This window comes from Oryzias latipes, chromosome 22 (assembly GCF_053564925.1).
Source record: "Oryzias latipes strain Hd-rR chromosome 22, Olatipes_Hd-rR_3.1".
Classification (NCBI taxonomy): domain Eukaryota; kingdom Metazoa; phylum Chordata; class Actinopteri; order Beloniformes; family Adrianichthyidae; genus Oryzias; species Oryzias latipes.
In genome coordinates this window covers 29,002,239-29,026,571 of record NC_136258.1, presented here as the reverse complement: position 1 = coordinate 29,026,571, position 24,333 = coordinate 29,002,239, and the positions used below count along the sequence as shown (strand labels likewise).

At 43.9% G+C, this 24,333-nt stretch overlaps 4 protein-coding genes and 1 long non-coding RNA gene across 10 annotated transcripts; 3 read left to right on the top strand and 2 right to left on the bottom strand.

Annotated features, from left to right (window-relative positions):
* Positions 1-164: 164 nt before the first annotated feature.
* Positions 165-3,416, top strand: LOC144989139 (uncharacterized). Its single transcript, XR_013653289.1, has 3 exons — positions 165-459; positions 1,426-1,648; positions 1,911-3,416. It is a non-coding gene; the product is annotated as an uncharacterized LOC144989139 (long non-coding RNA).
* An 857-nt stretch (positions 3,417-4,273) lies between these two features.
* On the bottom strand, positions 4,274-6,278 carry oip5 (opa interacting protein 5). Its single transcript, XM_004082089.4, has 5 exons — positions 6,061-6,278; positions 5,228-5,294; positions 4,998-5,120; positions 4,785-4,866; positions 4,274-4,598 (listed from the first exon to the last, which is right to left on the bottom strand). The coding sequence occupies exons 1-5, from the start codon at positions 6,230-6,232 to the stop codon at positions 4,503-4,505; spliced, it is 540 nt and encodes a 179-aa protein (XP_004082137.1). The 5' UTR covers positions 6,233-6,278; the 3' UTR covers positions 4,274-4,502.
* On the top strand, positions 5,817-10,314 carry nusap1 (nucleolar and spindle associated protein 1). 4 transcript variants are annotated; one of them, XM_023951680.2, is made up of 12 exons: positions 5,817-5,925; positions 6,596-6,671; positions 6,809-6,871; positions 6,951-7,094; positions 7,589-7,730; positions 7,806-7,898; positions 8,472-8,584; positions 9,118-9,290; positions 9,365-9,522; positions 9,601-9,711; positions 9,781-9,880; positions 9,959-10,314. In XM_023951680.2, the coding sequence occupies exons 2-12, from the start codon at positions 6,597-6,599 to the stop codon at positions 10,044-10,046; spliced, it is 1,260 nt and encodes a 419-aa protein (XP_023807448.1). In that variant the 5' UTR covers positions 5,817-5,925; position 6,596; the 3' UTR covers positions 10,047-10,314. The 4 variants fall into 4 exon arrangements, with proteins under 4 accessions (XP_023807448.1, XP_023807446.1, XP_023807447.1 ...); XM_023951678.2 differs by having other exon boundaries at positions 9,115-9,290; XM_023951679.2 differs by lacking the exon at positions 5,817-5,925 and having other exon boundaries at positions 6,539-6,671.
* ndufaf1 (NADH:ubiquinone oxidoreductase complex assembly factor 1) lies at positions 10,302-13,651 on the bottom strand. 3 transcript variants are annotated; one of them, XM_023951694.2, is made up of 6 exons: positions 13,619-13,651; positions 13,122-13,284; positions 11,739-12,243; positions 11,485-11,670; positions 11,316-11,390; positions 10,302-10,549 (listed from the first exon to the last, which is right to left on the bottom strand). In XM_023951694.2, the coding sequence occupies exons 3-6, from the start codon at positions 12,237-12,239 to the stop codon at positions 10,409-10,411; spliced, it is 903 nt and encodes a 300-aa protein (XP_023807462.2). In that variant the 5' UTR covers positions 12,240-12,243; positions 13,122-13,284; positions 13,619-13,651; the 3' UTR covers positions 10,302-10,408. The 3 variants fall into 3 exon arrangements, with proteins under 3 accessions (XP_023807462.2, XP_078797354.1, XP_023807466.2); XM_078941228.1 differs by having other exon boundaries at positions 13,122-13,188; positions 13,619-13,636; XM_023951698.2 differs by lacking the exon at positions 13,619-13,651 and adding an exon at positions 12,817-12,876 and having other exon boundaries at positions 13,122-13,261.
* Positions 13,652-13,884: 233 nt separating this feature from the next.
* On the top strand, positions 13,885-23,652 carry rtf1 (RTF1 homolog, Paf1/RNA polymerase II complex component). The gene is made up of 18 exons (XM_020713533.3): positions 13,885-14,047; positions 15,997-16,107; positions 16,190-16,334; positions 17,638-17,833; positions 17,940-18,057; positions 18,135-18,246; positions 18,316-18,454; positions 18,528-18,705; positions 18,780-18,862; positions 18,949-19,036; positions 19,113-19,220; positions 19,309-19,386; positions 20,251-20,372; positions 20,485-20,542; positions 20,633-20,710; positions 22,300-22,401; positions 22,567-22,681; positions 22,762-23,652. The coding sequence occupies exons 1-18, from the start codon at positions 13,964-13,966 to the stop codon at positions 22,866-22,868; spliced, it is 2,022 nt and encodes a 673-aa protein (XP_020569192.2). The 5' UTR covers positions 13,885-13,963; the 3' UTR covers positions 22,869-23,652.
* Positions 23,653-24,333: the final 681 nt, after the last annotated feature.

The following is a 24,333-nucleotide window of genomic DNA, read 5'->3' as shown; positions in this document are numbered from 1 at the left end:
AAGCTAAACAATGAACTAAAATTATAAAGGTTATTATTTTAGCATAATTGTGCTGCAATAACTCAAGAGGACGGATGGGAGGAAGTTGATTTACTTCCGGGGCGGGGCTTACATTTGATGGACAGCTTCCCGCTCCAATCCCAGGGTCCTCCTGTTGGCTCGTAGCCGCGGAGCAAAGATGGCGTAGAGCGGAGGGAGCGGGACCTCCTTCTCCCCCCACCCCCCCGTCTTTGGCGTGAACTTGGGGGAGAGAAGGAGGTTCAGTGAGTTTTATTTTTTATTTTTTTACGGAGGTTCCTCGGCGGCGCAGCTCTGCCTCCGAATAATCCCGTCAACCCCGGTTTCCTCCCACCCCGGCCTGGCGCCACAGAGGAGGCAGCCCGGCTTTGTTTACCCCCGCGAGAGGCTCGGAGCTCGGACCAAACGTCTGCGTCTCATCGGATCATCGACTCATCCAAGGTCAGAGGCTCGTGCTTCCCGCCTTTCACTCGACCTTAACCCGCCTTTCCCCGCAGCTTCGCCGTTTCTGCCCATTGGGTCTGTTTTTGTAGCCCATTTTTGAACACTTTACCGTCTTTTATGTCTAAATTATACTTTAATTATGTTTTTTTTGTATAAAAGGTGATGCTGAAATAGCAAAAATACAAATAATTAAGCTTTTGCAGTCTATTCAAATGGAATCAATGTAGAAACGCTTGAGCTTTTAAAAGTAAAAAATGCGGATAATTTAATTATTACATTTATGATTTTAAGATCCACTCCTATAAATATCGTATTATTTGTGTTTGAAAATGTTTTTGTAGAATTTTTTTGATGCAAGTTATTTATATCGCTGTTTGAAGCTCAAAAATGGCAGTTCTTAGTATTTTCTTTATTTCGATTGTTGTGAATCAGGAGCAGACGGAAAAAATGCTGTTTAAACATATATTTGTGACGTAGAAAATACGGTGGGCGGGGCCACAACCTCCCTCCTCGGCTCCTTTTTAATCCCCCTGCAGACAAAATGTTTTTTTTGTTTTCCTCGTCTGAACTGGAATCTGGATCAGATCAGATAGGTCTGGATCTCCATCGTTGTTGCGGTGCTAATGTTAGCTTGAGGGGCTGTAAGCTAGCAGTGTAAAGGGAAGGATGTCGGGAAGCAGGGGCAGGCTTACCCCTCCCACACCTCAGAGGTGAATTTCTAATGAACTCCTGCTGCTCTGCAGAAACTTTGTCCAAGAACATATTGCCTAAAAAAGGCATCATCTTAATGAGAAAAAAAGAAAATAGATCAAAAGATGGTCGGAGTGGGACTTAAAGGCATAGGAAAAATAAAACATTTGTCAAAAGAGGATCAGGTTTTCATTAAAATGTTTGAGTGATAATTTCTTCTTCTGAGGTGTTTTTAGTTGAACTGAACTCCTGCTTTTGAACCATAAACTCCAGGCGGCGGAGAGGTGAAGCTGAACCGGAGACATGTGTGCCTTCAGAACAGACCCAGCACCACCGCCGTGTCCTCCACCCCTCACAGAGGAGCCCACAGGACCCCAGCAGCTGTCTGGATGACCTCCTCCTCTACGTGGGCTCTCCTCGCCACTGGTGATGGCTCCTCCACGCCATCGCCTCTCGTTCGGACCCAGGTCTTCAGCCCCATCCGCAAAGAGCGGCGGTAAATGTTAGGAGATGGCGTGAGATCAGGCTAAAGATTCAACACACATTCACCGTTTCTCTTTTGTTTTGTTGCCTTTTTCTTATAAAATGAAAAAGGAAACCCATCAGATCCAAGCAGTCGGACGGGAAGCTCCACATCCGTTCCTTCTTATTTTTGTAAATAAAGTTTAGACACGAGAAACTGTAGCAAAGATGGAGTTCTGTGATGCGATCGAGTCACTGCTTCTTCCTTTCCTTTGTGGGTTTGTGCTACCTCACAGCCACAGCCGGTCCAGCAGCATCCAGGAAGTCCGGCGGAGCTTCGATTTGATCAAGTTCAGAGAAGATCCGCCACTTTCCTCATCATTGTCTGCATGCGTAGAGCCGGATTAGGCGGCAGCATCCATCGTCTCTGATGCAGTTTACAGTCTTTCCCTCCAAACACACGACGTCCTGAGCGCGCTGAGGGGGCCAGTCTGCCCGTTTTCATTTCTTTAGGACTGACGGTCATCAATCATAAGAAATAAAACAAAAGAAGAAAATCTCTCTTTACCGGGATCTGTGCAATATTTGATCTAAACTGTCATGTTGACCAACATGTATATTGTATAAACAAGTGACAAGTTGTTTGAAAGCAACAAAATCACCAATGTCTTCCATTAAGAGATGTATAGACTCATGTGCATTAGCTTCTTTAGCAGTGGTGCCAATATTTATCGTAGCCATGCATGACCAGTAGTGACGCTTGCTTCATGAAGAGTCTTAGCCCAATCGGGTTTCTGAGCAAACGCGAGTCCGAGAAAACAAAGCAGCTGCAGGTCGACTGCAGTGCAGCGTCTCTCCGCCCGTATCTTTCAGGACGTTTGACCAAATCTGGCTTAAAGAAATCCATGAGAAGCTGTTGGTCCGATTGGGGCCAGAGCTTTCTGACTGAGATGACTGCTTTGTACATACGACCTCGTGGTTCTAGGACTGATTTTAGTCCTTATAATTGTATTTTATTAGAGTTTTAGAAGCAATAACCTCCAATAATGCATGATTTAGCGCCAGGCTCTTTGTATTTACAGGATTGTGTAAGATCCCATCAAGAACTCCCTTATTTTTAACGCGTCGTCCCGATAAATCTCCCGTTTCTTTACCCGTCTCGTTGCTTTAAGTGTTTGGGCTTTAAACGAACGCGTCCATGAAGCGCCAGGAACACGAAGATGCTTTAACCTTGACGTTTTGTAGCATGTTGGAGCCCGTCCCTCCAGCCAAGCAGACTTTCAGAACCCGTGCAGGACTCTTTTGTCCCGGAGCGGTCTCACACCGCCGCCGCCTAACGACTCCGTCCCAGAGACTGGGTCACGCCGTTTCTGGAACTCCTAGTTTAACGCCCACGCAGGCGTCTTGTCACATGACTATATGGGTTTAAGAATATGCATGATTAGCAGATTAATGAATGATTTGTATTGCATGCAATAAACCAACTCTGTAATGTGAATGTTAGGATAAGGCGATGCTCAGACCTGCTGTCCCGTGGACTCACACTGACGTAGCTGCAGCCCGTGGTCACGCGCCGCTGGTCACGATGAGGGGGGGACTCACCAAAAAGTAGAAGCACAGATCAAGCTGTGACCAGGATGTGGTTTTGGTGATCAAGTGTGGAAACTATGCACTCCAGAGGGAGGAAGTGGGCATGCTTGTTATGTGTGAGCCTCTTGTCTGGTTTTGTATTCACTCTAAATATGAGAATAAAAAAAAGAAACGGACATTCAGCAATAAAATGCAGCATGGTGCCAACTGGACTGGTGTGTGTCGCTGTTCTTTTCACTTCTATCTCCTGTAGTGAAGGACGTCCCGTTGGTTAACGTCCCACTCCGGTCACCTGATCATAATAACGATGCTGTTTTTAGCCACAATAGATATCAATCGTTTTCTTGGATGCAGAGCAGCAGGAGTTCATTAGAAGTTTGCCCCTTGGGTTTTGGCAGGACTGTTGGTGTGGAACAACCCCGCCCCTCTTCCCTTTCTCCATTGCATAGGAGCTTAGGACCCGCCTAGAATATTTTCTACGTCTTTTACAGCCATTTAGCATCTGCTCCTGATTCTCAATTATTTGAATAAATGCTCATACATGCAGTTTCCCCCCTATTTTAATGTTCTTTATCTCCATTGTGAGAAAAATGCTACAAGAACATTTTAAAAACACAATTTTGGTCGGAGTGGGTCTTTAACCCTTGTGTTATCCTATGCACTTTAACGTTGGGAGTGCTAGACAGTGCTCTGGACCTTTTTTCTTCAATGATTTGTGATCTTCACTGGTGTCCATGGATTACATGAAGTCTTTCCACCTTTATCCACCTTTGTCATGGTAGGGAGAACACGTCGATGGAAGGGGGGGGGGGGTCATCTAAGATAGCACAAGGGTTAAAGAAAGAAAATCCTGTTTGACTCAAAGGAAAACTCAAACAGAGAAATGAAGAAGTCCTTTTAACTTAAGCCCGACTGGAACTGCCTGCTAAAGTACGGCAAACCAGAAGAGAATCCAGGTGAGAAGAACAGAAAAAAAATGAATATTTTTAGGGAGGATTTGGGGAAAAACATCAAATCTTCAAAAAAAAAACATTCAGTCTGAATAACTTCACACATCTGATGGATGAACTCAAACTGGAAATCATTAACTTTATTGAAAAAAAAGAACATTAAGATCACCTGGACCGAGGTCAGGTATGAACCGGGTAATTATCAAACACAAAGACAAACAACTTTAGGATTTAAGGCAACCTTTAGTGTAATCTGGGGTTCAGAGCCGATTCTCTGCCAACCCTAATCTACCTTTAAACCAAAAACTGACCCACAAACTTTAAAGGCATCTCCAGCTCCACAGACGACTACCTCCTCTTCTTGTTCCTGATAATACTCATGTCAGCCAATCTGCTCTTCAGGATCGACATCTTCTCCAAGTGAGCTTCAAAATGTTGCTTCACCTGTGAACAAAAGGCAGCAGGTGAGCTCTGAAGGAGAAAGTTCTGACGACATGATCCCAGGAGTCAACCGTCCAACAGCAATCTCTGTTTGGATGTTGCTCTGGCGCCCCCTGCAGGACAGATCTGTGTCTACAGCTCCCATTTACTGAGAAAGAACACACACGTGATCCTCCCCGAAGCTCTCACCTCTGCCAGTCTTTCACTCACAGGCTGCAGATCAAATGAGAGTCCAGAGGCCTTCACCATGGAGCTGCTGTTCAGGATGTAACTGCAGAAGAAAATAGTTTTTTTCTGAGTGCTTCTCATCTCAGTGTTCTCATCTCTACCATTGAAAAGGGAGAAAGTCTCAGCTCTGATTTACTCCTTTATTCATGAAAGAGCGGATCAGGGAAAATTCACCAACTGATGCTGGATTTGTCCAGGAGGAAGAGGGAGCGAACTGGAGCCAGGCTCGGTGGGCTCGAGTGGAGAATCTTCCCCACGTCGAGGTGGCAGTGACTGCATTTAAGAGGACTGGAGATGCTGAGGAACAAACCAGTGGAGATCAGGGAGGGTTTCAACATTCAGAGGAGACAGATTATGTCCTGTATTTATCATCTTTATCAGGTTCTACCTTAAAATCTACTCACCAGTTTGTCATTTCTCCTTTATCTTTGGACATTACAGCATCTCCAACCACAACATCGTCTGTAACTTCTGAGGAAAGAAAAGCAGAAATAAAATTTGTATTTCTTTTATAAATGTATTCATAGTAAAGAACAATTTAGTAAAAAAAAAAAAAAAAAAAACAACGGGGGGGGGGGGGTTACAAAAGTAAATAACAACAACATCCCCTTAATTCTGTAAAGCTGAGACCTATTTTAACAGGTTATTATAGCTTTTTTGTTGGTAAATGGGAGAAAACATCGTCTATGGCTGATTAGAGCAACAAGACATTTGAACATTTGTTACTAAATTACATTTTGTTAATATAATATTTGGTAATAAACTCAGGGGATTCATCAGAAAATGCTGATTTTTTATTTTCTTAATTTAATATTTTTTATTTTTATGAAGGACAGTTGGTCAAAAATATTTAGTGTAGTTAAAACAAAATTACTTTTGTTATCGCGTGCTTTAATTGCCTAAAAGCGTCTTCGGTGGCAAAAACTTGCTTTAATTTAAAAAATAAATTCTACTTTTACTGTTGTCAAACCCGACGGATCAATAAAGCTTTGAATTTAACTTTATTGATACCACAGTGGAGACATTTACCTGTCATGGAAGATCTCCCCCCAAAACAGTAACAACTTACAAATCACAGATCACCAAATAGCCAGGCAAACAAGTAAGTAAATAAATAAATAAATTGGTAATTTAACTATATTTTCCCTTTAACACACAGTTCTAACAAATTACTCGCTTGCTAGTTAATATTCTGCCGTGAACGTCTGTGTGACCAAAACAAAGGAGACAAACCTACTTAAGAGAATGACCGAGTCCAGACTCTGCAGTTCACCACAAACATCCAGGGAATCCGCCAGGACGGTGTAGCAGTGCTGGCAGTGGAAGGTCATCAGATGTCTGTCGTCTGCCGCTGTCCCAGGCTTCGCTTCGTCGCTGCGTTTATTTAAAATGCTTTTCTCAAACTCCATTTTTAGCGGGTTTCCCAGACGCGCGTGCCACGCCGAGCAGTTACGAACTTTTATCTATAAACGTTTTTTTTCCCTGTAAGAATTTTTGATTCAAATTCAATTTTCAAAATCTAAAATAAAACAGATTTTTGTGAAGCTTTTCTGTCTTTATATTATTAAAATATTTTTTTTAAACGGAAAGGCATCGACACGCTTTGCTCTGATTGGTTGTGACCATTTCCGGTCAAACTGAGAGCCAATCATAGCCCTCCTCTTGTCCCGTTTCAAATCTGGTTTTAACCGTCAGCCGCGGACGCCTCGCGCAGAATTCAATCTGACTGTGGATAAAAACGGGATTCTTTTTCTGGATTTACTCCTTGTCAGGATGGATTTGGACTCCATGAAATATGCCGATCTGCGAAGTCTCGCTAAACAGCTCGGACTGAAAGCAAACATGAAGGCAAGATCAACATTTAGCTTCATAACTTTATCCTGAACGAAAAATTATTACGGGATATGGCAACTACTAACGAAGGGCGCTGTTACTGTAGTTTGTCTAATACGTGACTTGTGTTAACATAATTTGTCTCAATACAGGCAAACAAACTCCTGAAGGCTGTAAAACAGCACTACAAGCAGCAGGAGGCGGCGGGGGGGAAGGTAACCGGCACTCGTAAACACATCGCTGCTTTAGCCTGAACTGCAGTTTTGTATGAAGGCTTGTTTGTGTCGTGGACAGGATGATCGCGTCAGTCATGCCGATCAGGATGCAGTCAAAGAAACCTCCAGCCCACGCGTGTTTGTCAACGCGCGTCGGGGGAGAGGACGCAGGGACTCGGGGAAGACCACCAGCGGGGCTGCGGTGACCCCAAAGGCTGCACGGGTACACGCAAATACGACGTCACGTGACTTTTGGAGTTATTTAAAAAAAAACTTTATATGCAAACTTATGACAAAACAGGCAATAAGATTGTCTTCATTAACAATGACTTTGTAAGTAGTACACATAACTGAGGGAAAACATTTTACAAAATCATGCCATCAATAAACAATAACTCATTTATACTCACACATTTGTAAACAGACATCCCAGAATAAATCAAAATTGCTGAGGATGTCCAGTAGATTTGCACCTTTGTTATGCATACATTTTAAAGCATTAAGATAATTTGCTTGCAAATGTTTTTTTTGAATAAAATGAAATTAGGCCATACTTTTTTCCATTTTGAGGTATGAATAAGAGAACTAAGATTAACAGACGATTGTTGATCCCAAAGATCATTTTGTCCAAAGTGAGCTGGATTTTTAGCTGGAATCTATGAGGTTTTTGGAGGTTTGGTCCTCTAAAACCTCTAATGGGTTTTCTTTTCTTACCAGGCTGATGCTGAACCTGAAGCCTCATCCTCCAAGACCAGGAGAGCTTCAAAGAGACGAGCGTCCTCTGAGCAGAACTCACCTGAGCCTCAGGAGGAGCTGCAGCCTGACGCCTGCGTGGAAGCACCTGCACGCGTGGAGACAGGTGTGCACTAGTGGGGTTTATGCTCTCCGCTTCTTAACTGGGGTACCTTTTATTCATGAAAACCACTGTGTCCAGAACCAGAGCCAAAACCCAAAGTGAGCAAAGCTGGAAAGATCCCTCGCTATCGTGGATCTCAGCAGAAGGCTGCGCTCAAACCGCTCACTCCAAGTAAGTTTTTCTTTCTTTATTTCACGGCCGTGCTGATGACGCACAGATAAACACGCTCATCTCCTGATGGTGAGGAGTCAGAAAGCAGATTTTTAAACTGAATTTTAGACAGGAAGTCATGAATGCAGAGAAGCTCTATGGCTCAACAGGACGACCCCGAGCTTTTAGTTGACGTTCTGAAGACAAGAAATCGATCATTTCTCCAAATAGTGAGATATCAGGGTGTTTATTCTGACTCTGGGCTGATTTATATTCCATATTTTAAAAAAAGAATCTAGAGTAGAATTTCATCAACATAAAACGTTGCATGACTTTGCCAGCATGGAGGAGGTGCTGATGTTCTTACTTCCACCTAAACAGATTATTGTAACGTCCTGCTCCCTGAAAGAACATCTCAAACCGCAGATTTCTATTTCTCTCCTCGTTTGTTTCATTATGTTGGGTGCACAGTTTTGTCTGTTTTCTAATTTTGTTCATTTATTTTTCTTTGTGAAGGTCTTTGGTTTTTGAAAACAGTTTCCATCATGTGAGTCTGATTCGTTCCCCTTCATCATTTAAATGTCTTTCATCCAGATTTCAAAAAGCTCCACGAGGCTCATTTTAAGAAGATGGAGTCCATCGACACCTACGTTGAGCGTAAGAAGAGGAAGGTGGACACCCTCAAGAATCCTGTCAAAGAGCTGAAGGTATTGGAAACAGCCATGCTTTTATTCTGAAAGCTGGAAATGCACTTGGGTCTGACACATGCCCCCCCCCCCCAGGAGGATGCTGGTCTGTTCCCGGTGACCTCTACAGGGGGTCGGGGTCAGCCTGGAGGGTTCCTGTTCAGGACATGTTTTGCTCCATTAGGGAGGCATCCCAGTGCAAATCTTCTAACCACTCAGTCAGATCCTCTGTGAGGTTTAGTATGGGGGTGGAAGAAAAAATCGATTCGACAAAATATCACGATAGTTCATTTGGTGATACTTGTACCGATTCAAAATGCTGCCAGGACAATATTTCTCTCAAATCAAACAGATCCTTTGGTTTCTGTGTTTCATCCTATGCTGGAGGTGGAAGCCAGAAGAAGTCCAGACATCAGATGAAACTTTGGCTTCTTTCCTTTCATATCAAACCACCACAACCTGATTGTTCGGTGGTGAACATCAGCTGAACTCCAGAGCTTTCTGAGACCACCAGACTTCAGCCACAGTTCTGCTTTTTTGCTTGTTTCCAGCAGAGCAAAAATGCAGCCGGCTCCAGCATGTTCAGCCCTCCGTCAGGGAAAAAGCCGGCTGAGGAAAAGAGCAGACACACTTTGCTTTCAGCCAGCAAAGCTCCGTCCAGCAGACCTGCAGGAAGCGCTGCTCCCTTCAGACCGTCTGTGCTCTCCACTCGCAGGATCAACGTTCGGTGAGTCCTCCCTCAAGTCAGTCCGGTTCTTCCTTCAGATCTTCTGGACAATGTCTCTGGCGTCCCGTCTGCAGGTTTTCAGAAGCTACTCGCGACAACGAGTTTAAAGGGTCTCTGCTGAAGACGCCGGCACGGATGTCGCTCTGCCTGGTTTCCTCCACTCCGCAGGCGGCGGCGGGGGCGGGGCCTCACACCGGGAGACCTTCCACGTTCTCCGCTCAGAAAACTCCAAGTACGTTTACGTCTTCCTCACGGCCGTGTTCTCGTGCAGAACGCTGGGTATTCATGTCGTCTTTGCCCTCCTTCAAAGGGACTTTTGTTTTTAACGGAAACACCTCACTCACACCCGGAACGCAGAAGAAGGCGACCTTTGACCTCAAAGCCAGTCTGGCGCGGCCGCTCACGTACAAGCCTCACGCAGGTAAAGAAAAGGCTGCAGAGCCGACGCGCTTGTGGTCAACTCCGTCATCACCGAAACATCTTTTCTCAGGGAAACTGAAGCCGTTTGCTGAAGTCAAAGAAAACGCAGCAGCAAACAAATCCCTGAACTCCCACCAGGAAAGCTACAAACAACACAAAGTTCAGACCAGGTACGTGGCATCGACCTCCTCTGGGGCCGCATTGTCCTCCCCCTGCCGCCTCTCCAAGGGTCTGCTGCTCTGTTGCAGGGAGGACCGCAGGACACAGCAGGCGCAGGGACGAAAGCAGAAGAAGGAGAGCATGCTGGGAGCTCGCAGAGGCCTGGCCATGATGTAGGAGCCTCCGCTCTGTCTCTTGTAAATATTTCAACTTCTGTACTTTTTTTTTAGCAAAGTAGACGAGCTTCTGCCTCTGCATTTATGTGTCCTTCTTGAGTTATTTAACTGCTTTGCTGCTTTTAATGTTTTGACGTCAAAGAAAAACTGTTCTTTTTGAGAAAAACACGCTTTAGATAAAAAAAAAGGTTTTATGCATTTCTGGTGCTGTTTTTTTCTGTGTTTCAATATTTGTTTTATAATAAAAAAGACAAACTTTTCCCCGGAAACTGTCACTTTATTGAACAGTTCCTGACAGATGAAAGCAGCTTGGGGGGGTGAAAAGGAAACGCGTGGAAGCGCTCGCCGTGCTGTGAGCGGCGGTCAAACTTCGGGGTTCCTCTTGTACTTCTCGTAGGCGAACTCCTCGGTGTGAGCGTAGTCTTTGCAGACGCCGATGAAGTCGATCTCCAGCTGGAAGGGCCCGTCTGCGTTGTCTCCCAGCGTAAACCCGATGGTGTTGATCTGCGGGCACAGATGACATGGAAGGAGCTTTGGCGGCGGTTCCGGCCACCGTTACGGGCGTCTCCAGACTGATGTTCAGTATAAAACAGGCCGTTTCTGCGTGCATCCATTAGGGCTGCACGAAATGAGGACAAACTTGCGATATTGGTGATCAATACGGCGATGATGATATAATTTGCGTTACATGAACAAATAACAACCAAATGCATAATTTCCATTTCACGGTTTAATTTTAATAACAGTCAACATAACTTAAATGAGTCCAAATGACCCTCGTCTACAAAGGAGGCGAACATCAAAGGGGTCCATCTGATTGGTTAATGGTGTAAAGGAGAGTCCATCTGATTGGTCAGATGCATAAATGGAGTAATTTGATTCGTTAAATACTTCCAGCTGCTATAGGATTGTTTCAGCACATTTAAGGTGACCATTTATTGCAATTTCAGCATTTTACTGCTTTGTAAACGTTTTAGTTAAAGCCCCAAATCCCATCATGTAAACGATAGAAAGTACAATATTGTGACAGAATAAAACTATTTTTGTGTGCTTTAATGTTTGATTTGAGCAGTATAAATGTGGGTTCTGCTCTAAAGCAGAGTGTGGGAGTGCGACTCAGACACGGTTGTGTTTTGTCACAAAGGTGACACGTTTCGACGTCCGTCGAAACGTGTCACCTTTGTGACAAAACACAACCGTTTCTGATAACAGAAGAACCTAAGGAGTCGGTGAACAATACAGACTGAACTCTAGCAGGAAGTAACGTTACCTTATCCAGCCAGAGAGGATGCTGGTCGTCCTGGATTCTGCCTCGATGTGTGAGGAAGAACTTGGAGAACGGTATCTGTAAATAGGATCTATATTTATTTAGGTAAAGTGCTGTGATTCGTGTACTTCCTGTCACACAGAAGGACAGGGATTGGGACAATCCCACTCGCCTTGACGTCTTGCCAGTAGGGCCCCCCCCTGGTGTACATGAAGTAGTTGTAGATGTCGTCTTTCTGGTGAGAGAAGTACGTCTCCGTGGCGATGTTGACCATCCACGGGCGTCCGTCGCCGCGGATCCGCAGGTGCAGGCAGTTGAAGCTGGACCAGTCGTGGTGTTTTTTCCTGTCGAACGACGCCTGGAAGGAGAGGAGATCGGTGAGCACAGAGCGGGGGCCTCCTTCTAAACGGGGAAAGCGGCACGGACCAGCGGCTGTTTGGAGCGCGCCGTGCAGTAGCCGCTGTAGCGGGTCTCTCCGTCTCTCGGGGGCGTCGAACACAGAGTCCCGTACAGGAGGCAGGTGGTGCTGTTCCTCCCCAGCTCCATGTAGATCTCACTTTGGCCTCCGATCTCTCGGTCAGAGGACAGGGTCCACTGCTGCAGGCTCTCCGGGCCTCTGAATTCCCACACCACTCGGTTCTGCTCAAGCATGTGCTCAATGATGGGCTTACCCTCCGGGCCCACCCAGCGGCCCGTCAACTCGTTCTTCAGGAGCGTGAAGTGCTTCTTTACTCCCTCCAAACCTTTTGAAAGGTCGAACTTGATCTTCTGCCACGGCGGCTCGTTGTCCCTGGGCTTACCGGGTCGTCTGTACTCGCTCTGGATCAGAGTTCTGCCGGGTACAAGGGTGGAGGGAGGGAGCTGCTGCTGCTGGATGGAGACCAGCGGCCGCCGCGAGAGGAGGCGTGTCATCTTTGGGAGAGACATTTCCCTCCAAAGAAAACACAAGATCAACGAAAAAATGCTTCTTTCTCATTCCAATCACACAAAAACATTTCTAAAGCTTTTAGTTAACAATAAACCTCATTTTTCTGCTTTTTTTTTTAAATCAAAAATATTTAAGACGGTTGACTTTCAGAGGTAAACAGGTTCACAGGTTTCTAAATGTACAGTGAAGTATTGTGCCCACCCTAAAAGAATGAATGAGAATAAAGTCATGAAATGGTGTTGAAAAGCTGAATGTCGCAATATTAAGAAAAATAACAAATTTGGATTAAGATTCTAATATTTTGATGATCAAAATGTAAGTGAATGAAATAACTAAAAATCAAAAAATTACGGGAAAAACATCATTTTACAAGACAGGTTGTAAAATTAATGGAATAAATAAAGCCCAAATAAAATTGTTAAAGTTTAAGATTAAACAAAAATTTATATGTATACAGTTGTAACGTATTTAAAGTAGAAAAATTTCCCAAATAATACGTAAAAAATGCATTTTAAGAAAAGTCAATATCAAAAACTAAAGAACTGACGTCTTTTTTATTTAAAGTGTTACACTTACAAAGTAAAGCAGATTCAGGAAGATTCCTGAGCAGTGATGAAACAGATAATGTTCTTTTCTCTGTAAAAATATTTTAAAAGAAGATGATTCTACAGTTTCATTTATGAGCCATAAATCAAACATATATTGATTGAAATTCAAATTGAAATTTGATTTTTTTTTTTTTACAAAATTGCACGGCTTTAATGTCGTAAAATTTCGTTTTTTTATAAATGTATTACTTCAATCTTATGGTGGCCGTAATACTTCGTCGTAGTCAAATGATCCAACAAAATGCAGAAGAAATCTCAGGTGTTCTCACTTACTGCGTCCGGTCTTCCGCTGCTTCTATCAGGGTTTTACATGGCTAACGTGGATTTACTCCGTTAGAACCTGTCGCGACACGAGACCCACGAAGTTTAAACCAGAACCGCTCGTGTCCCGCGGTGGGAAAATTCAAGGTTGTCCGGATCCAAACAGGAAACCGAGCTGCATTCAAGACACCAAACTACTCATGTTGTAAAAGACAATAAAAACGGGCCAAAGAGAAAAACCTGCGCTGTAGTTTTGATTTGAACATAAAAATATATAAACATAATTTATTTTAATATATCCTACGAAGAAAAAGAAACATTTAATTAATTAGACATAGAATTTGTTACAAAATTTGACCATGATGTCACATTCTAGTTTTTAGAAGTAGTAGTGGTCAGACGCTATTGAAATACTTAAAATGTTAAAACAGTAAAAGCATTTATTTATATCTATAAAACCCATTAGAGTCATAATCAATAAAAACTAAAACCAGTTTTAGGTTATGTACCGGCAGTGTATGCTCTTGAACGCAGATTGGGAGCATTTAAGAATATTGTTCTGAAAGAAACATTATTTCAGACATTGGTTCCGCATCTACCGAATTATCCACTCAACCTTTTTTTTTCCTTTTTAATTTATGACTGTTTATTTAATATGACTTCACCGTAGAAGAGTAACATTTTCTGTAATTTAAAATAAAGTCCACATTAAACAAAAAAACAAATTTAAAAAAATCGTAAACGAAAGCTCGTTTCGATAACAGCCTGTCTGCGCATGCTCAGTGTTCCCTCTGTGTGGCGACTGCAGAGCCGACGAGCTAAGTGGCAACAGCGGGTTAGCTACGCAGCTAGTCATGGTGAATGTGAAGAAGCGGAAAGGTCGGGTCGTTATTGACTCTGACTCGGAGGACAGCGCCAGTGACGACAATTTAGATCAGGTATTTACGCTTTTTAAACATTCGTTTTCGTCCGCTGGATTCTGTTGCTGTGTTGAAGCTAATATAGATGCTAAGCTACTGGCCTCGCTCGAATAACACAAACGCTTAAAAAACTAGTTTTTGGATGGTCTCTACTCTGTTTTATTACGGCAAACTTTACGCTACAACCATAAAGGCTTTGGGAATGCTTAAAACTCTTCCTGTTTGTCGATGAATAGGCTAAATGTGAAATGAACTTTGTGGCAAAGGCTTTATGTTTGCCAGTGAATGTCGCGCCACGGGCCTCCAGCTTGTTTTCATCACCTGGAATCTGCTTCTTTGGCGGTCAAACTGCGGCGTTGGGCTGTTTTTCTCCCCTTGTTGTTAAGTTGTGGTTTAAAATACCATGTTTGCTTAGACCGAATCGGGTGTGGAGCCGCTCAGGATCACTGAGCTTGAACCGTTTCACCTGCGTGACGTCATGGGCTCCTTCTATTTTGGTGGTGTGGACAAACAAGTGTTGGCGGCAGAACGCCGAAGCAGGACCGTCACACCCACCGAATCACATCTCTTTTAATATATATTACAGGATTAAAGTTGGGGTTCAAATGAAGAACGTTTTTCTTTCGAACTTTATTGACAAAAAAGTTTCACCCGGCCGTCCAGTCGTCTCCATAGCAACGGGTGTGTGAAGGCACCGCTGTCCTCCAGGATGCTTTTACAAGCATCTGACAGAGTAGTTGCTCTCTTAACAAGTTACAGGGTGATTCTATGATATGATGCCATTCTACTCGCTAGTTTGTGCTCCAACAATCTGTTAGTGGGATCATAATTAAGTGGAAGCCATTGAAAGTGGCGGACCTTAAACTTCCTGAGCAGTATTGGCGGACGCTGAACTAAGCACATCGTGCTCAGAGGTCACGGATTTTCAACCGTTGCTTTTCATGAGGGCTCCGGGTGAACATGTCCAGTATACTTGTAATCTTTTTACACAATCAATTTGAATAATTATTAAAGTCCAAAATCTAACACAATCATGGAAAATGTACATCTTGTACCCTGCAGTAATTATTTTTTTATTCTTCAGGGAAGAATTTTGGAATTGAAGTTTGTGCAAAATATTTCATGTTTTTTTTGTTTTTTTTTTTCAATAAGTTTAGCTCATTTTTGTACGACCGTGTTTTTGGGTCTGTGCTGATTTAGAAATACTTCTCTAAATGACAAAAATAAATACAATTTAAAAAAATCTTACATCTTTAATTTGCATGTTGGGTGCTGCTGGGAGGGGAGGTGAGAGATCTGCCGTCTGCAGCCTTTGCTTCAGTTTACGAGATGTCTCGTGTTCATTTTTATAAATAGTCTTTTATTGATTCTTGTTGGGTTTGAAGTTGTTGTTTTTTTAGATGTTTTCGTTGGTTAACTTTTTATCTGTGTTTTAACAAAGCTTAATGAATGTTTTTATCTATCTATCTAATCAGTTTGTATGTTTTAGATTTTGAAGTTTAATTATCATCTGGCGTCTGAACTTAATCTCGCTCTGATGAATATGGAGGACAAAATGAAGCTTAAAATAGCGTAGAAAAAATACAGTTTGAAAAAGATCATATTTGTGATATAAAAATAGACTGAACTTCCCGCTCTGCTCCATTCTGATCATCCACCTGCAGACGCATAGATCCATGAACGTCTTTGTTTTCCTGGTCTGAGCTGGAATCTGGATCAGAACTGGATGATGGACAGATCTAAAATTGCTCGCCTTTTTTGTTGCACTCCTAATGTTGGGTTTAGGGGTGTGAGTGGCTGTAAGCTAGCAGGAGAGAATGTAAACGGATGGGTGACAGTAAGGGGGGCGGCATTGCCATGACTTTCTCTGTGAAGACCATTTCCTCCGGTCTCTGTTCAAAGACTTCTGCTTTGGATCGTCTTGCTCTGTGTAACCTTTAGGTGAAATTCTGGTTTTCCTTTCCCAGGAGCTGCTGTCTTTAGCAAAGAGGAAGCGGGTGGATTCCGGCGAGCAGGAGGAACCCGTCAGCAAACCAGCAGCATCCACAGACTCGGAAACATCCGACAGCGACGACGAGGTGACGCTCCCAACTTCTCTCCCCCCTTTGGGACCCAGAACCTGCCGATCTTTACTAAGTGAAAGTCTTCCTCCTCTCTTAGTGGACTGTCGGCGGCACCAAAGGGAAAAAGAAGGTAAAGCCGGGCAAAGGTTCCGAGAAGAAGAGCGCTACAAAGAAGAAGGTCAACAAAGCTTCAGGCAGCTCAGATGGAGGCAGCTCGGGGGACAGCTCCGCTCCAGAGGAGGGTGGGTGTCCTCGCCGTGTTAGTGAGGGAACGGCGCTCCGAAAACGGGCTTTAGCATCCACTTGTCTTCAGGTTTCAAACAGACCAGACACGAGAAGAAGGCAGAGAACTCCAAAGCAGGTCCTCGAATACCGCAGATGTTCTGGATGACATGACTCTGTGTGTCATCCGGGTTATCCCGGCCGGCACGCCACCCGGCAAATAATCCTCATTCCTGCTCATTTCGACATGTTACTATAGCAACTATAGCAACCTCACTTGTTATGCTTGAACCAGGAAAAACACTTCCATTGGTTTGAGTTCGTGGTCCGAACCCCCGGGTCACGGACCGGTACCAGTCCTTGGGACCGTTGGTACCGTTGCCCAGAGGGGAAAAAAAACACAACCTCCATTGTTTTCATTCTAATCCGGCTCATTTTTATTTAAAAATAAAGCTTCTGGATTCTCTCCACCTGACTCATTCTTGACGCATGTCAAGTCGCTCGTTCACGTGTCGTAAATCCATCCGCTAGTTTCTTAAAGCGGCATCTCTGACCGCTAAATAAAAAAAACACAAGCTAGCGAAGTAAAAAAAAAATCTAACGTGTTTGAGAGGAAACAGAAGAACATGTGATTTCAAAATAAAAGAAAGCTCTAAACTCTATTGTTACGAGGATGCTGCTAATAAAGTTGTTCAAATGATGGATTCACATTTGTGATTATATTTTAAAAATACCAGTGTTGGTGACTGTTGTTTTTATTCGTCACACCTTACAAATCAGATGAGGCTGAAGTTTACATCCATTTTCTTTAGCTTTAACTTTGTCAGTAATGTGTTAAGGGAAAACCTTTATTACAGATTCACCAAATCTATAAATAAAGTTTAAAGCAGCTGCAGGTTTTCCACAGAGGATGAACTTGACCCCCTAAAATTTAAGGGGAAAAACCATCAGACGCCCACTTCAGCCTCGTGCAGGCCGGTCCATGAAAATATTGTCTGACGTTTAACCTGAAAAAGGTTGAGTTCCACCGCTTTAAGTGAAATCTGCTGAGCTGTGTGGAGTTTTTCTGTCATGAAGGAGGTGACAAATCACCAACGCTTTGGAGCTATGAGATTGATAAAGATCCCCTAAAAACTATCACGGAGGAACTCAAAATGTCAACAAACGCCATGAAGAAACGAAACTAGAACTTTCCTACAATAGAACAAGTTACGAAAATGAAAAAGAAAAACCAAAAGTTAAGCGACGTTCAGATTTTCTGCTGGTTTTTAGACGAGCGTTTCCTTTGAAATCACTGACGTTTTCACGCCTGAATCCTTCCAGGCGAAGTGTCGGATTCCGAGATCAACAGTTCGTCCTCTGACTCGGACACCTCAGAGGACGACGAGTTCGAGGACGGGTACGACGACGACCTGATGGGCGACGCCGAAGACAGAGCGCGTCTGGAGCAGATGACCGAGAAGGAGAGGGAGCAGGAGCTGTTCAACAGGATCGAGAAGAGGGAGGTGCTGAAAAGACGGTGAGTGGCGGGAGGGCCGGCGTCTTTGCTGGCACTCATCAGAGGCGGAGCTACGTCTGAACTGGAGGACGACGGCAGATTTCTGTTTGGTTTTGTTTTTCTGAAGGTTTGAAATCAAGCAGAAGCTGAAGACTGCGAAGAAGAAGGAAAAAGAGGAGAAGAAGAAGAAACAAGAAGAAGAGCAGGAAAAGAAGAAGCAGTCTCAGGTTCAGGACTCTCAAGTGGTGAGCTCGGAACCCGAATTTAGATTTCGGTTCTGTAAGACGGTGTTTAACCAGCCACTGGCGCTGCTGTGCTGCAGGTGATGTCCCACAACAAAGAGAGGCGGTCCAAACGTGACGAGAAGCTGGACAAGAAGTCTCAGGCCATGGAGGAGCTGAGGGCCGAACGGGAGAAGAAGAAAAACAAAACGGGTGAGTCGGGTTTCCGCGCCGAGACACGCCCCACCGCCAGAGCTCAGATTTAACCGGGAACTTTTGCAGCCGAGCTGCTGGCCAAGCGCGAACCCCTGAAGACAAGCGAGGTTTACTCTGACGACGAGGAGGAAGAGGAGGAAGACGACGATAAGTCATCGGTGAAAAGCGATCGGAGCTCGCGCTCCTCGTCTTACGATGATGATGAGTAAGTATCTCCTCCTCGCCGCGGGGGTCCTCAGCGGTCCGTCAAACCTTACGAGTCGACCTTCTGCTCCCAGGAAAGAGGAGACTCCACCAAAGTCGCAGCCGGTTTCCCTCCCGGAAGAACTCAACCGCATCCGTTTGTCTCGACACAAGCTGGAGCGCTGGTGCCACATGCCCTTCTTCGCCAAGACGGTGACCGGCTGCTTCGTGAGGATAGGGATCGGGAACAGCAGCAGTAAGCCGGTTTACAGGGTGAGCCGGCGCTTCGGGCAAATGCCAAGCGGAGATTCAGGTGCAGGTTTGATCCCGCCTCTTCTGTCACGAAGGTCGCTGAAATCGTGGACGTGGTGGAGACGGCGAAGGTTTACCAACTGGGATCTACACGGACAAACAAGGGTCTGCAGCTGAGGTGCGTGGAAAACGTCTGCGTGTGTGTGGTGAAGCGTTCCGTGACTCTGAACATTCCTGATCCTGAAGACCATGAACCTTCTGCAGGCACGGCGCGGACACCCGGGTCTTCAGGCTGGAGTTCGTATCCAACCAGGAGTTCACCGAAAGTGAATTCATGAAGTGGAAAGAGGCGGTGAGGAGAACAAACACGGAGACGGTTAGACCCTGAGAGCAGTGCAGTTCAGCCCAACGGTTTGGTCTTTTTACAGATGATAATCGCCGGGATGCAGGTTCCAACGCTGGACGAAATCACCAAGAAGGAGCAGTCCATCAAGGAGGCTGTGAACTACAAGTTTAACGACAAAGACATCGAGGATGTGAGTGGGATCCAGCCCAGAGCAGAGCGTTCCTCCAAACCCCAAAGGATCTGCTGGGAAAAGCCGCTTTGTCCTTTTTGCTTTGCAGATCGTGAAGGAGAAGGACCGTTTCCGGAGAGCTCCGCCCAACTACGCCATGAAGAAAACGCAGCTGCTCAAAGACAAGGTAAACGCCGGTCTGACGCCTCCAAGCGTCTGTCTCTCCAGTGGCGGCTGGAGGGCAGACTTTGGTGGAGCCATAGTCACAGCCTCCCTTATGGGTGGATACCGGTGAAAAAGGAGGAAACGCCCAACGTGACCCGCACCAAAAATCCAGATGACTCAGTGAACCCGGAGAGAGAAATTCTTCATGCACATTTCTCCTACGGGCAGGCTGCGGGCGACGAACACTTAAGCGAGGCACACGCCGGGCATTTGACGCCCGTTACCAGCGCATGTCTCACGATTTTGCCGTCTTTGCAACGGCGGATCTGGATGACCATCGTGTCAGGAGCCGTGATTTCTTTATCTGAGAAAGGAACGCAGACATCGTCGGGCTCGTCGCCGTGTCTGGATTCACCAGATAAAGCAAATCCATACGTCTCCACCAAATCCAAGTCCCTTATTGGTCAAAGTTTGACCCGGTTGACGTAGCAACGGTCGTTCAGGGCGAGAGCTTTAAACACGGAAGCCCAAAATGCATGTTATGTAAATCTGTTCTTTATTGTGATTTTCAAAGCTTTAAACATCACAAAAAAAAGAAAATTTAAATCTGGCATTAAAGGTTTTATAAAAATATGCATCCATACACACACAAGGATTATTAAAAAACAAAAAAAGGCACACAAAGCCGTTCATACCTTTCTGTAAAGTGAACAGCGGTAAATCATTTCTCCATCAAGGCTGGATTTGAGACTTTGTTTGTTTGTGAATCAGAATTTCACCAGACGACTGAGCTTTCGCTGACTTTTAGAGCGATTTTACCGTCACACTGACTGACAGGTCAGATTTACGGGTTCGGGATCTGATTGGGTTTCTGTGCGTTCTGAAGGCCATGGCGGAGGAGAACGGAGACGGCGAGAAAGTGAAAGTGATCCAAGATGAGCTGAACGAGCTGGAGGAGAGGGCAGAGGCGCTGGACCGACAGAGGACCAAGAACATCTCTGCCATCAGGTGGGAGCTTCTGGGATGCCGTCTGTGCGTTTGTCTGTGCTTTTAATGTTTTAATGTCATGGTCTTGAAACGCCTGTGTGTGTTTGTGTGTGTGTGTGTGTGTGTCCTGCAGCTACATCAATCAGAGGAACAGAAGCTGGAACATTGTTGAATCTGAGAAAGCTCTGGTGGTGAGTGTCCTCCTCCTGATGATGTCTCACCTTCACCTGAAGCGTTAAAAGGTTCTTCCTCTCAGGAACGTTTCTGTTTTTATCTTCCAGGCTGAGGGGCAGAACGCCAAAAACCAGCAGATGGATCCTTTCACGCGGAGACAATGCAAACCCACCATGGTGTCCAACGTGAGCCTCTCTGTCTTCTTGTTCGTTCTTCCTGATTACAATCAACAGAGACTTCATTTAAAAAATAGGAGTAAAACCAAACGGTGACACAGTTTGCCGCATACTTGGAATGTGAGCAAATGCAGTAAAAGGGAGGTTTGCGGTTAAAACGAAGGAATAAATATGAAAAGATTCTTGACTTTTTTTTAGGCTACAGACTGGTTTGATGTCAGACGATGTTTGTTCTTCGTACAGAACGTAGTAACATTGTTTTCAGCTTCTGCTCTCAGAAATGTCTCTTTTTCACGTTAAAGTTTTACCGCAGTTTAAAAAGACGGTTTGAAACCGTGAGTAGAAGATTCACAGATGATGAAGATTAAATGAAAGGTGGATTTCTAAAAACATCAGCAGGTCTTTATCATAGAATAAAATAATAATAATTTAATCCAGGATCAGATTATGCAAAAAGATGAATCACACTTTGTTTTGTTTCTTAATTAAATCTTGATTCATTGACTTTACTGTCTTTTTTATACTTACAATGGAATTAAAAGTCCCTTATAATCAGTGCAACATTCATACATTAAAAAAAAAAAAAAACTTACTACTAAAATATACAAAAAACTACAACATAAAAGTGCTTCACTATGCGCTAAAATAGATTTAAAAAAAAAATATTAATAACAAAATAAAAATATTTAACAAAAAGAAAGCTCGCAAACTAACAGTTTAAAGTATTTTCTGTGCTAAAGTTTATTAACTGATGCCTAATTTAACTTTTCTGTAGGAAAATTCAAAAAAAAAGAAAATTGGACAAGTTTCCTCTAATTAACAATTAAGTTTTCCTTGAATCCTCATCCTCAGTTAAATATTTAGAGTTTGTGTTGGATCCACCCAAACGTGATCTGGCGTTTCCCCTAAACGCCAAAGCGGACGCCAACAACCGGACATCAACTTCAGCCGCCTCCCACCTCTAAGGTGTGACGGATAAATTCTACAAAATGAAATGATGCAACCGTCACAAAACTGGTATTTTCTAAATGTAAAGATAAACGTGAATCCACTAGAAATGAAACGTTATTATTATTATTAGAGTCAGCTGCTGCACATTATTTATCAGTTACTTGGAAACGATAAATCCAAGTTTCAAAGAAGACTCCTCTGTAAAAAGCAGCTTTCTTTTATTTACAAGTGAAAGTGAAATATCTGGCTCTTTTCTCCCCAAAGAAACTAAACTTTTAATTTAGGGGTCAAAGGAGACGCTCTAAATGTATTCAGGACGCGTCACCGAGGCGACGTGCATCAAGAGTGAGTCATCGGCGGATGAGGCGGACAGAATCCGGTAGTTTTCCAAACTAAAATTCCTTCAGAACCAGATAAGAAAGAAAACGTTACCCGATGTACCGAGTGACCCACGGACCCGCGGGTCAGAGGTCACCTCTTTAAACTCTTCACTCGTTCTGCTTTTGACTTTAATATTACAACATCAGTGATTTTATTTGAAGTCTTTGCTGTTTTATTCTGACATTATTAAGATGTTATTAAAACATGACAGCTGCTCCTGGACTGAAAGTGGAGTAAGAATGTCTCTGCGCTTCGTTGGTCTGCAGGCCAGAGATCCTTCAGTCCACGCGGCCATTCTGGCTCACCTGAACCAGAAGTACGGCTCTGGGTCGGGTCCGGATCCCTCCAGCACAGAGAAGAACACGCAGGTGAGCCCGACTCGCAGCTCTGCTCAGGTTCTCTCCTGTTGAATCCTGATCTGGGAGTTTTATTCTGGAGAACATGGAAGCATCAACTTCAGGAGAACCAAAGATTTTGATGTTACCTGCAGGTCCAAAGCCCCGGCAGATCTTTTGACCTTTTGGTTTTTCCAGGATCAAGCGAGTCCAAAGGACAAAGACGTACCGAAGCCAACCACAGACCTCTCAGAAGATTTGTTTAAAGTCCACGATTTTGACGTGAAGATCGACCTGCAGGTTCCCAACGCAGGTGAGGCCTCCAGGTGTTCCTGCTGTTTCTCCACACGCAGCCTGTCCTCCGTCAGTAACGCTGTGGCTCCTCCCCCTCAGAGGCCAAGTCGCTGTCGGTCAGCTCCAACGCTCTGCCCGTGAAGGACGGCGCTCCACGCAGGTCGCTCAACCTAGAGGACTACAAGAAGAGGAGGGGCCTCATCTAACGTGGGCGGAGCTTCGTTGGGATGCCGCCTTGCATGTGTGTGTGTGGCTGGACGAGAGCGTGCATGAATGTTTTTTTTTGTGTGTGTGTGAATGTGTGTGTGTGTACACATGAATGACTCCAAGAACGTTTGAATGTTGATTCAATGGACTAAAACAGAGGAAATACAAACTGAACAAAGACGCTTTTCCTCACGAGAAAACTTTTTTATCAGAAAGTGAAGCTCTTGTAAGCAGTTCTCCCCTCATCCCTCCATCCTGTCTCTATATCAGAGGAGACCTTCCTCACTCAGAAGGACCCTGAGGACTACAGCAGGACTGAGATGCTGTCTGACAAGATTTACGTTGTTCAGGCTTTTTTTTTTTTAACCACTGGTGGAATCTGCTAGCTTCTCCTCGCCGACATTTTGTAAATCCTGAACCTTTATGATCATCTATCCTTGTAGTCCACCCTGAGACTGAACTCGCTCGTGGATTTTTGTAGATGATCCCCGGCTCGTCAGGCAGACATCTGTGGGTTTTTAGCTCTTTGAAATGTGCCGGTTTGAGCAGAACCGTTTCTACGGCTGATCTGGCGATTAAAACGTTGCTCAGTTTCTGTTTTCTCTGCTTGGTTTTTGTTTTTTTTTGTTGTTGGGAGAAACTCCACCTCCTGGACTTCCAGAGCAGATTATACATGTTATCGATTGTGTCCATAGTCGGGTCCTGTATTGATGTGGCATGCCGTGTAAATAAGCATTTTGGAGTGATGCGGGAAAAAATAATAAAAAAGGAGCTGTTTTGTAACTTTTGTGTCTGGTTTTGATTTGGACGAGTCCGTCTACGGATCCGTCTCTCCAAATATCCATTTGAATTGACTTTAAAAGCTGCATTATTTTAAATAATATTTGCCAAGTATTGAAAGAGAAGGCACTTTGTAAACTGAATCCTGAGATTAGTGTGTGAATTTTAATCTGAATCCTTAGATTACAGAATTCTAGTACTCGGATTGTTCCGTGAAAGATTCGACTTGGAGAAAGTTTAATTTTTCTACTGAGGATGAAACTGTTGGAAACTTTCATTTTCACAAACAAGTTCCTCCGTTTCTTACAGATGATTTTAACGCAGAATTATTCCACTCATCATTTTACGTTATGAAACAACAGAACCGTAGCAGACGCATTCATAAATGCTGATACAAAAGAATTTGGTTTAAAAGTTCCTGATTGTTGGACACTTTTTGGATCAGATGTGTTTTTTTTTGTTTGTTTTTACTTAATTCTGTTTAAACTGAAGATGAAGCAGAAAAGTTTAAAGGAAGAATTCTAAAGCAGTGTTTGATGCAGACAATGTGCTGTTGATGGAAAGTATAAGTTTATAGTTAAACAAAATAAAAAAAACATTATCCAGAGCATTTATCCAGTTGGTTAATATTTTGTGAATATTAAAAACAAACTTTTAGTATTATGAGGTGGATTCAGACCACAT

Coding starts and splice junctions, on each gene's coding strand:
- nusap1 (XM_023951678.2), top strand. CDS start 6,597: ATGGATTTGGACTCCATGAAATATGCCGATCTGCGAAGTCTCGCTAAA. Junction 9,523..9,600: donor CTCCGCTCAGAAAACTCCAA/GTACGTTTACGT, acceptor CCTCCTTCAAAG/GGACTTTTGTTTTTAACGGA. Junction 9,881..9,958: donor CAACACAAAGTTCAGACCAG/GTACGTGGCATC, acceptor GCTCTGTTGCAG/GGAGGACCGCAGGACACAGC.
- oip5 (XM_004082089.4), bottom strand. CDS start 6,232: ATGGAGTTTGAGAAAAGCATTTTAAATAAACGCAGCGACGAAGCGAAG. Junction 4,867..4,997: donor GACAAATCCAGCATCAGTTG/GTGAATTTTCCC, acceptor TTTCTTCTGCAG/TTACATCCTGAACAGCAGCT. Junction 4,599..4,784: donor TGAGTGAAAGACTGGCAGAG/GTGAGAGCTTCG, acceptor TTTTGTTCACAG/GTGAAGCAACATTTTGAAGC.
- ndufaf1 (XM_023951694.2), bottom strand. CDS start 12,239: ATGTCTCTCCCAAAGATGACACGCCTCCTCTCGCGGCGGCCGCTGGTC. Junction 11,671..11,738: donor CGCGCTCCAAACAGCCGCTG/GTCCGTGCCGCT, acceptor CTCTCCTTCCAG/GCGTCGTTCGACAGGAAAAA. Junction 10,550..11,315: donor ATCCTCTCTGGCTGGATAAG/GTAACGTTACTT, acceptor CTGTGCCCGCAG/ATCAACACCATCGGGTTTAC.
- rtf1 (XM_020713533.3), top strand. CDS start 13,964: ATGGTGAATGTGAAGAAGCGGAAAGGTCGGGTCGTTATTGACTCTGAC. Junction 18,247..18,315: donor GAAGAAGAAAAACAAAACGG/GTGAGTCGGGTT, acceptor GAACTTTTGCAG/CCGAGCTGCTGGCCAAGCGC. Junction 19,387..20,250: donor CGCAGCTGCTCAAAGACAAG/GTAAACGCCGGT, acceptor TGCGTTCTGAAG/GCCATGGCGGAGGAGAACGG.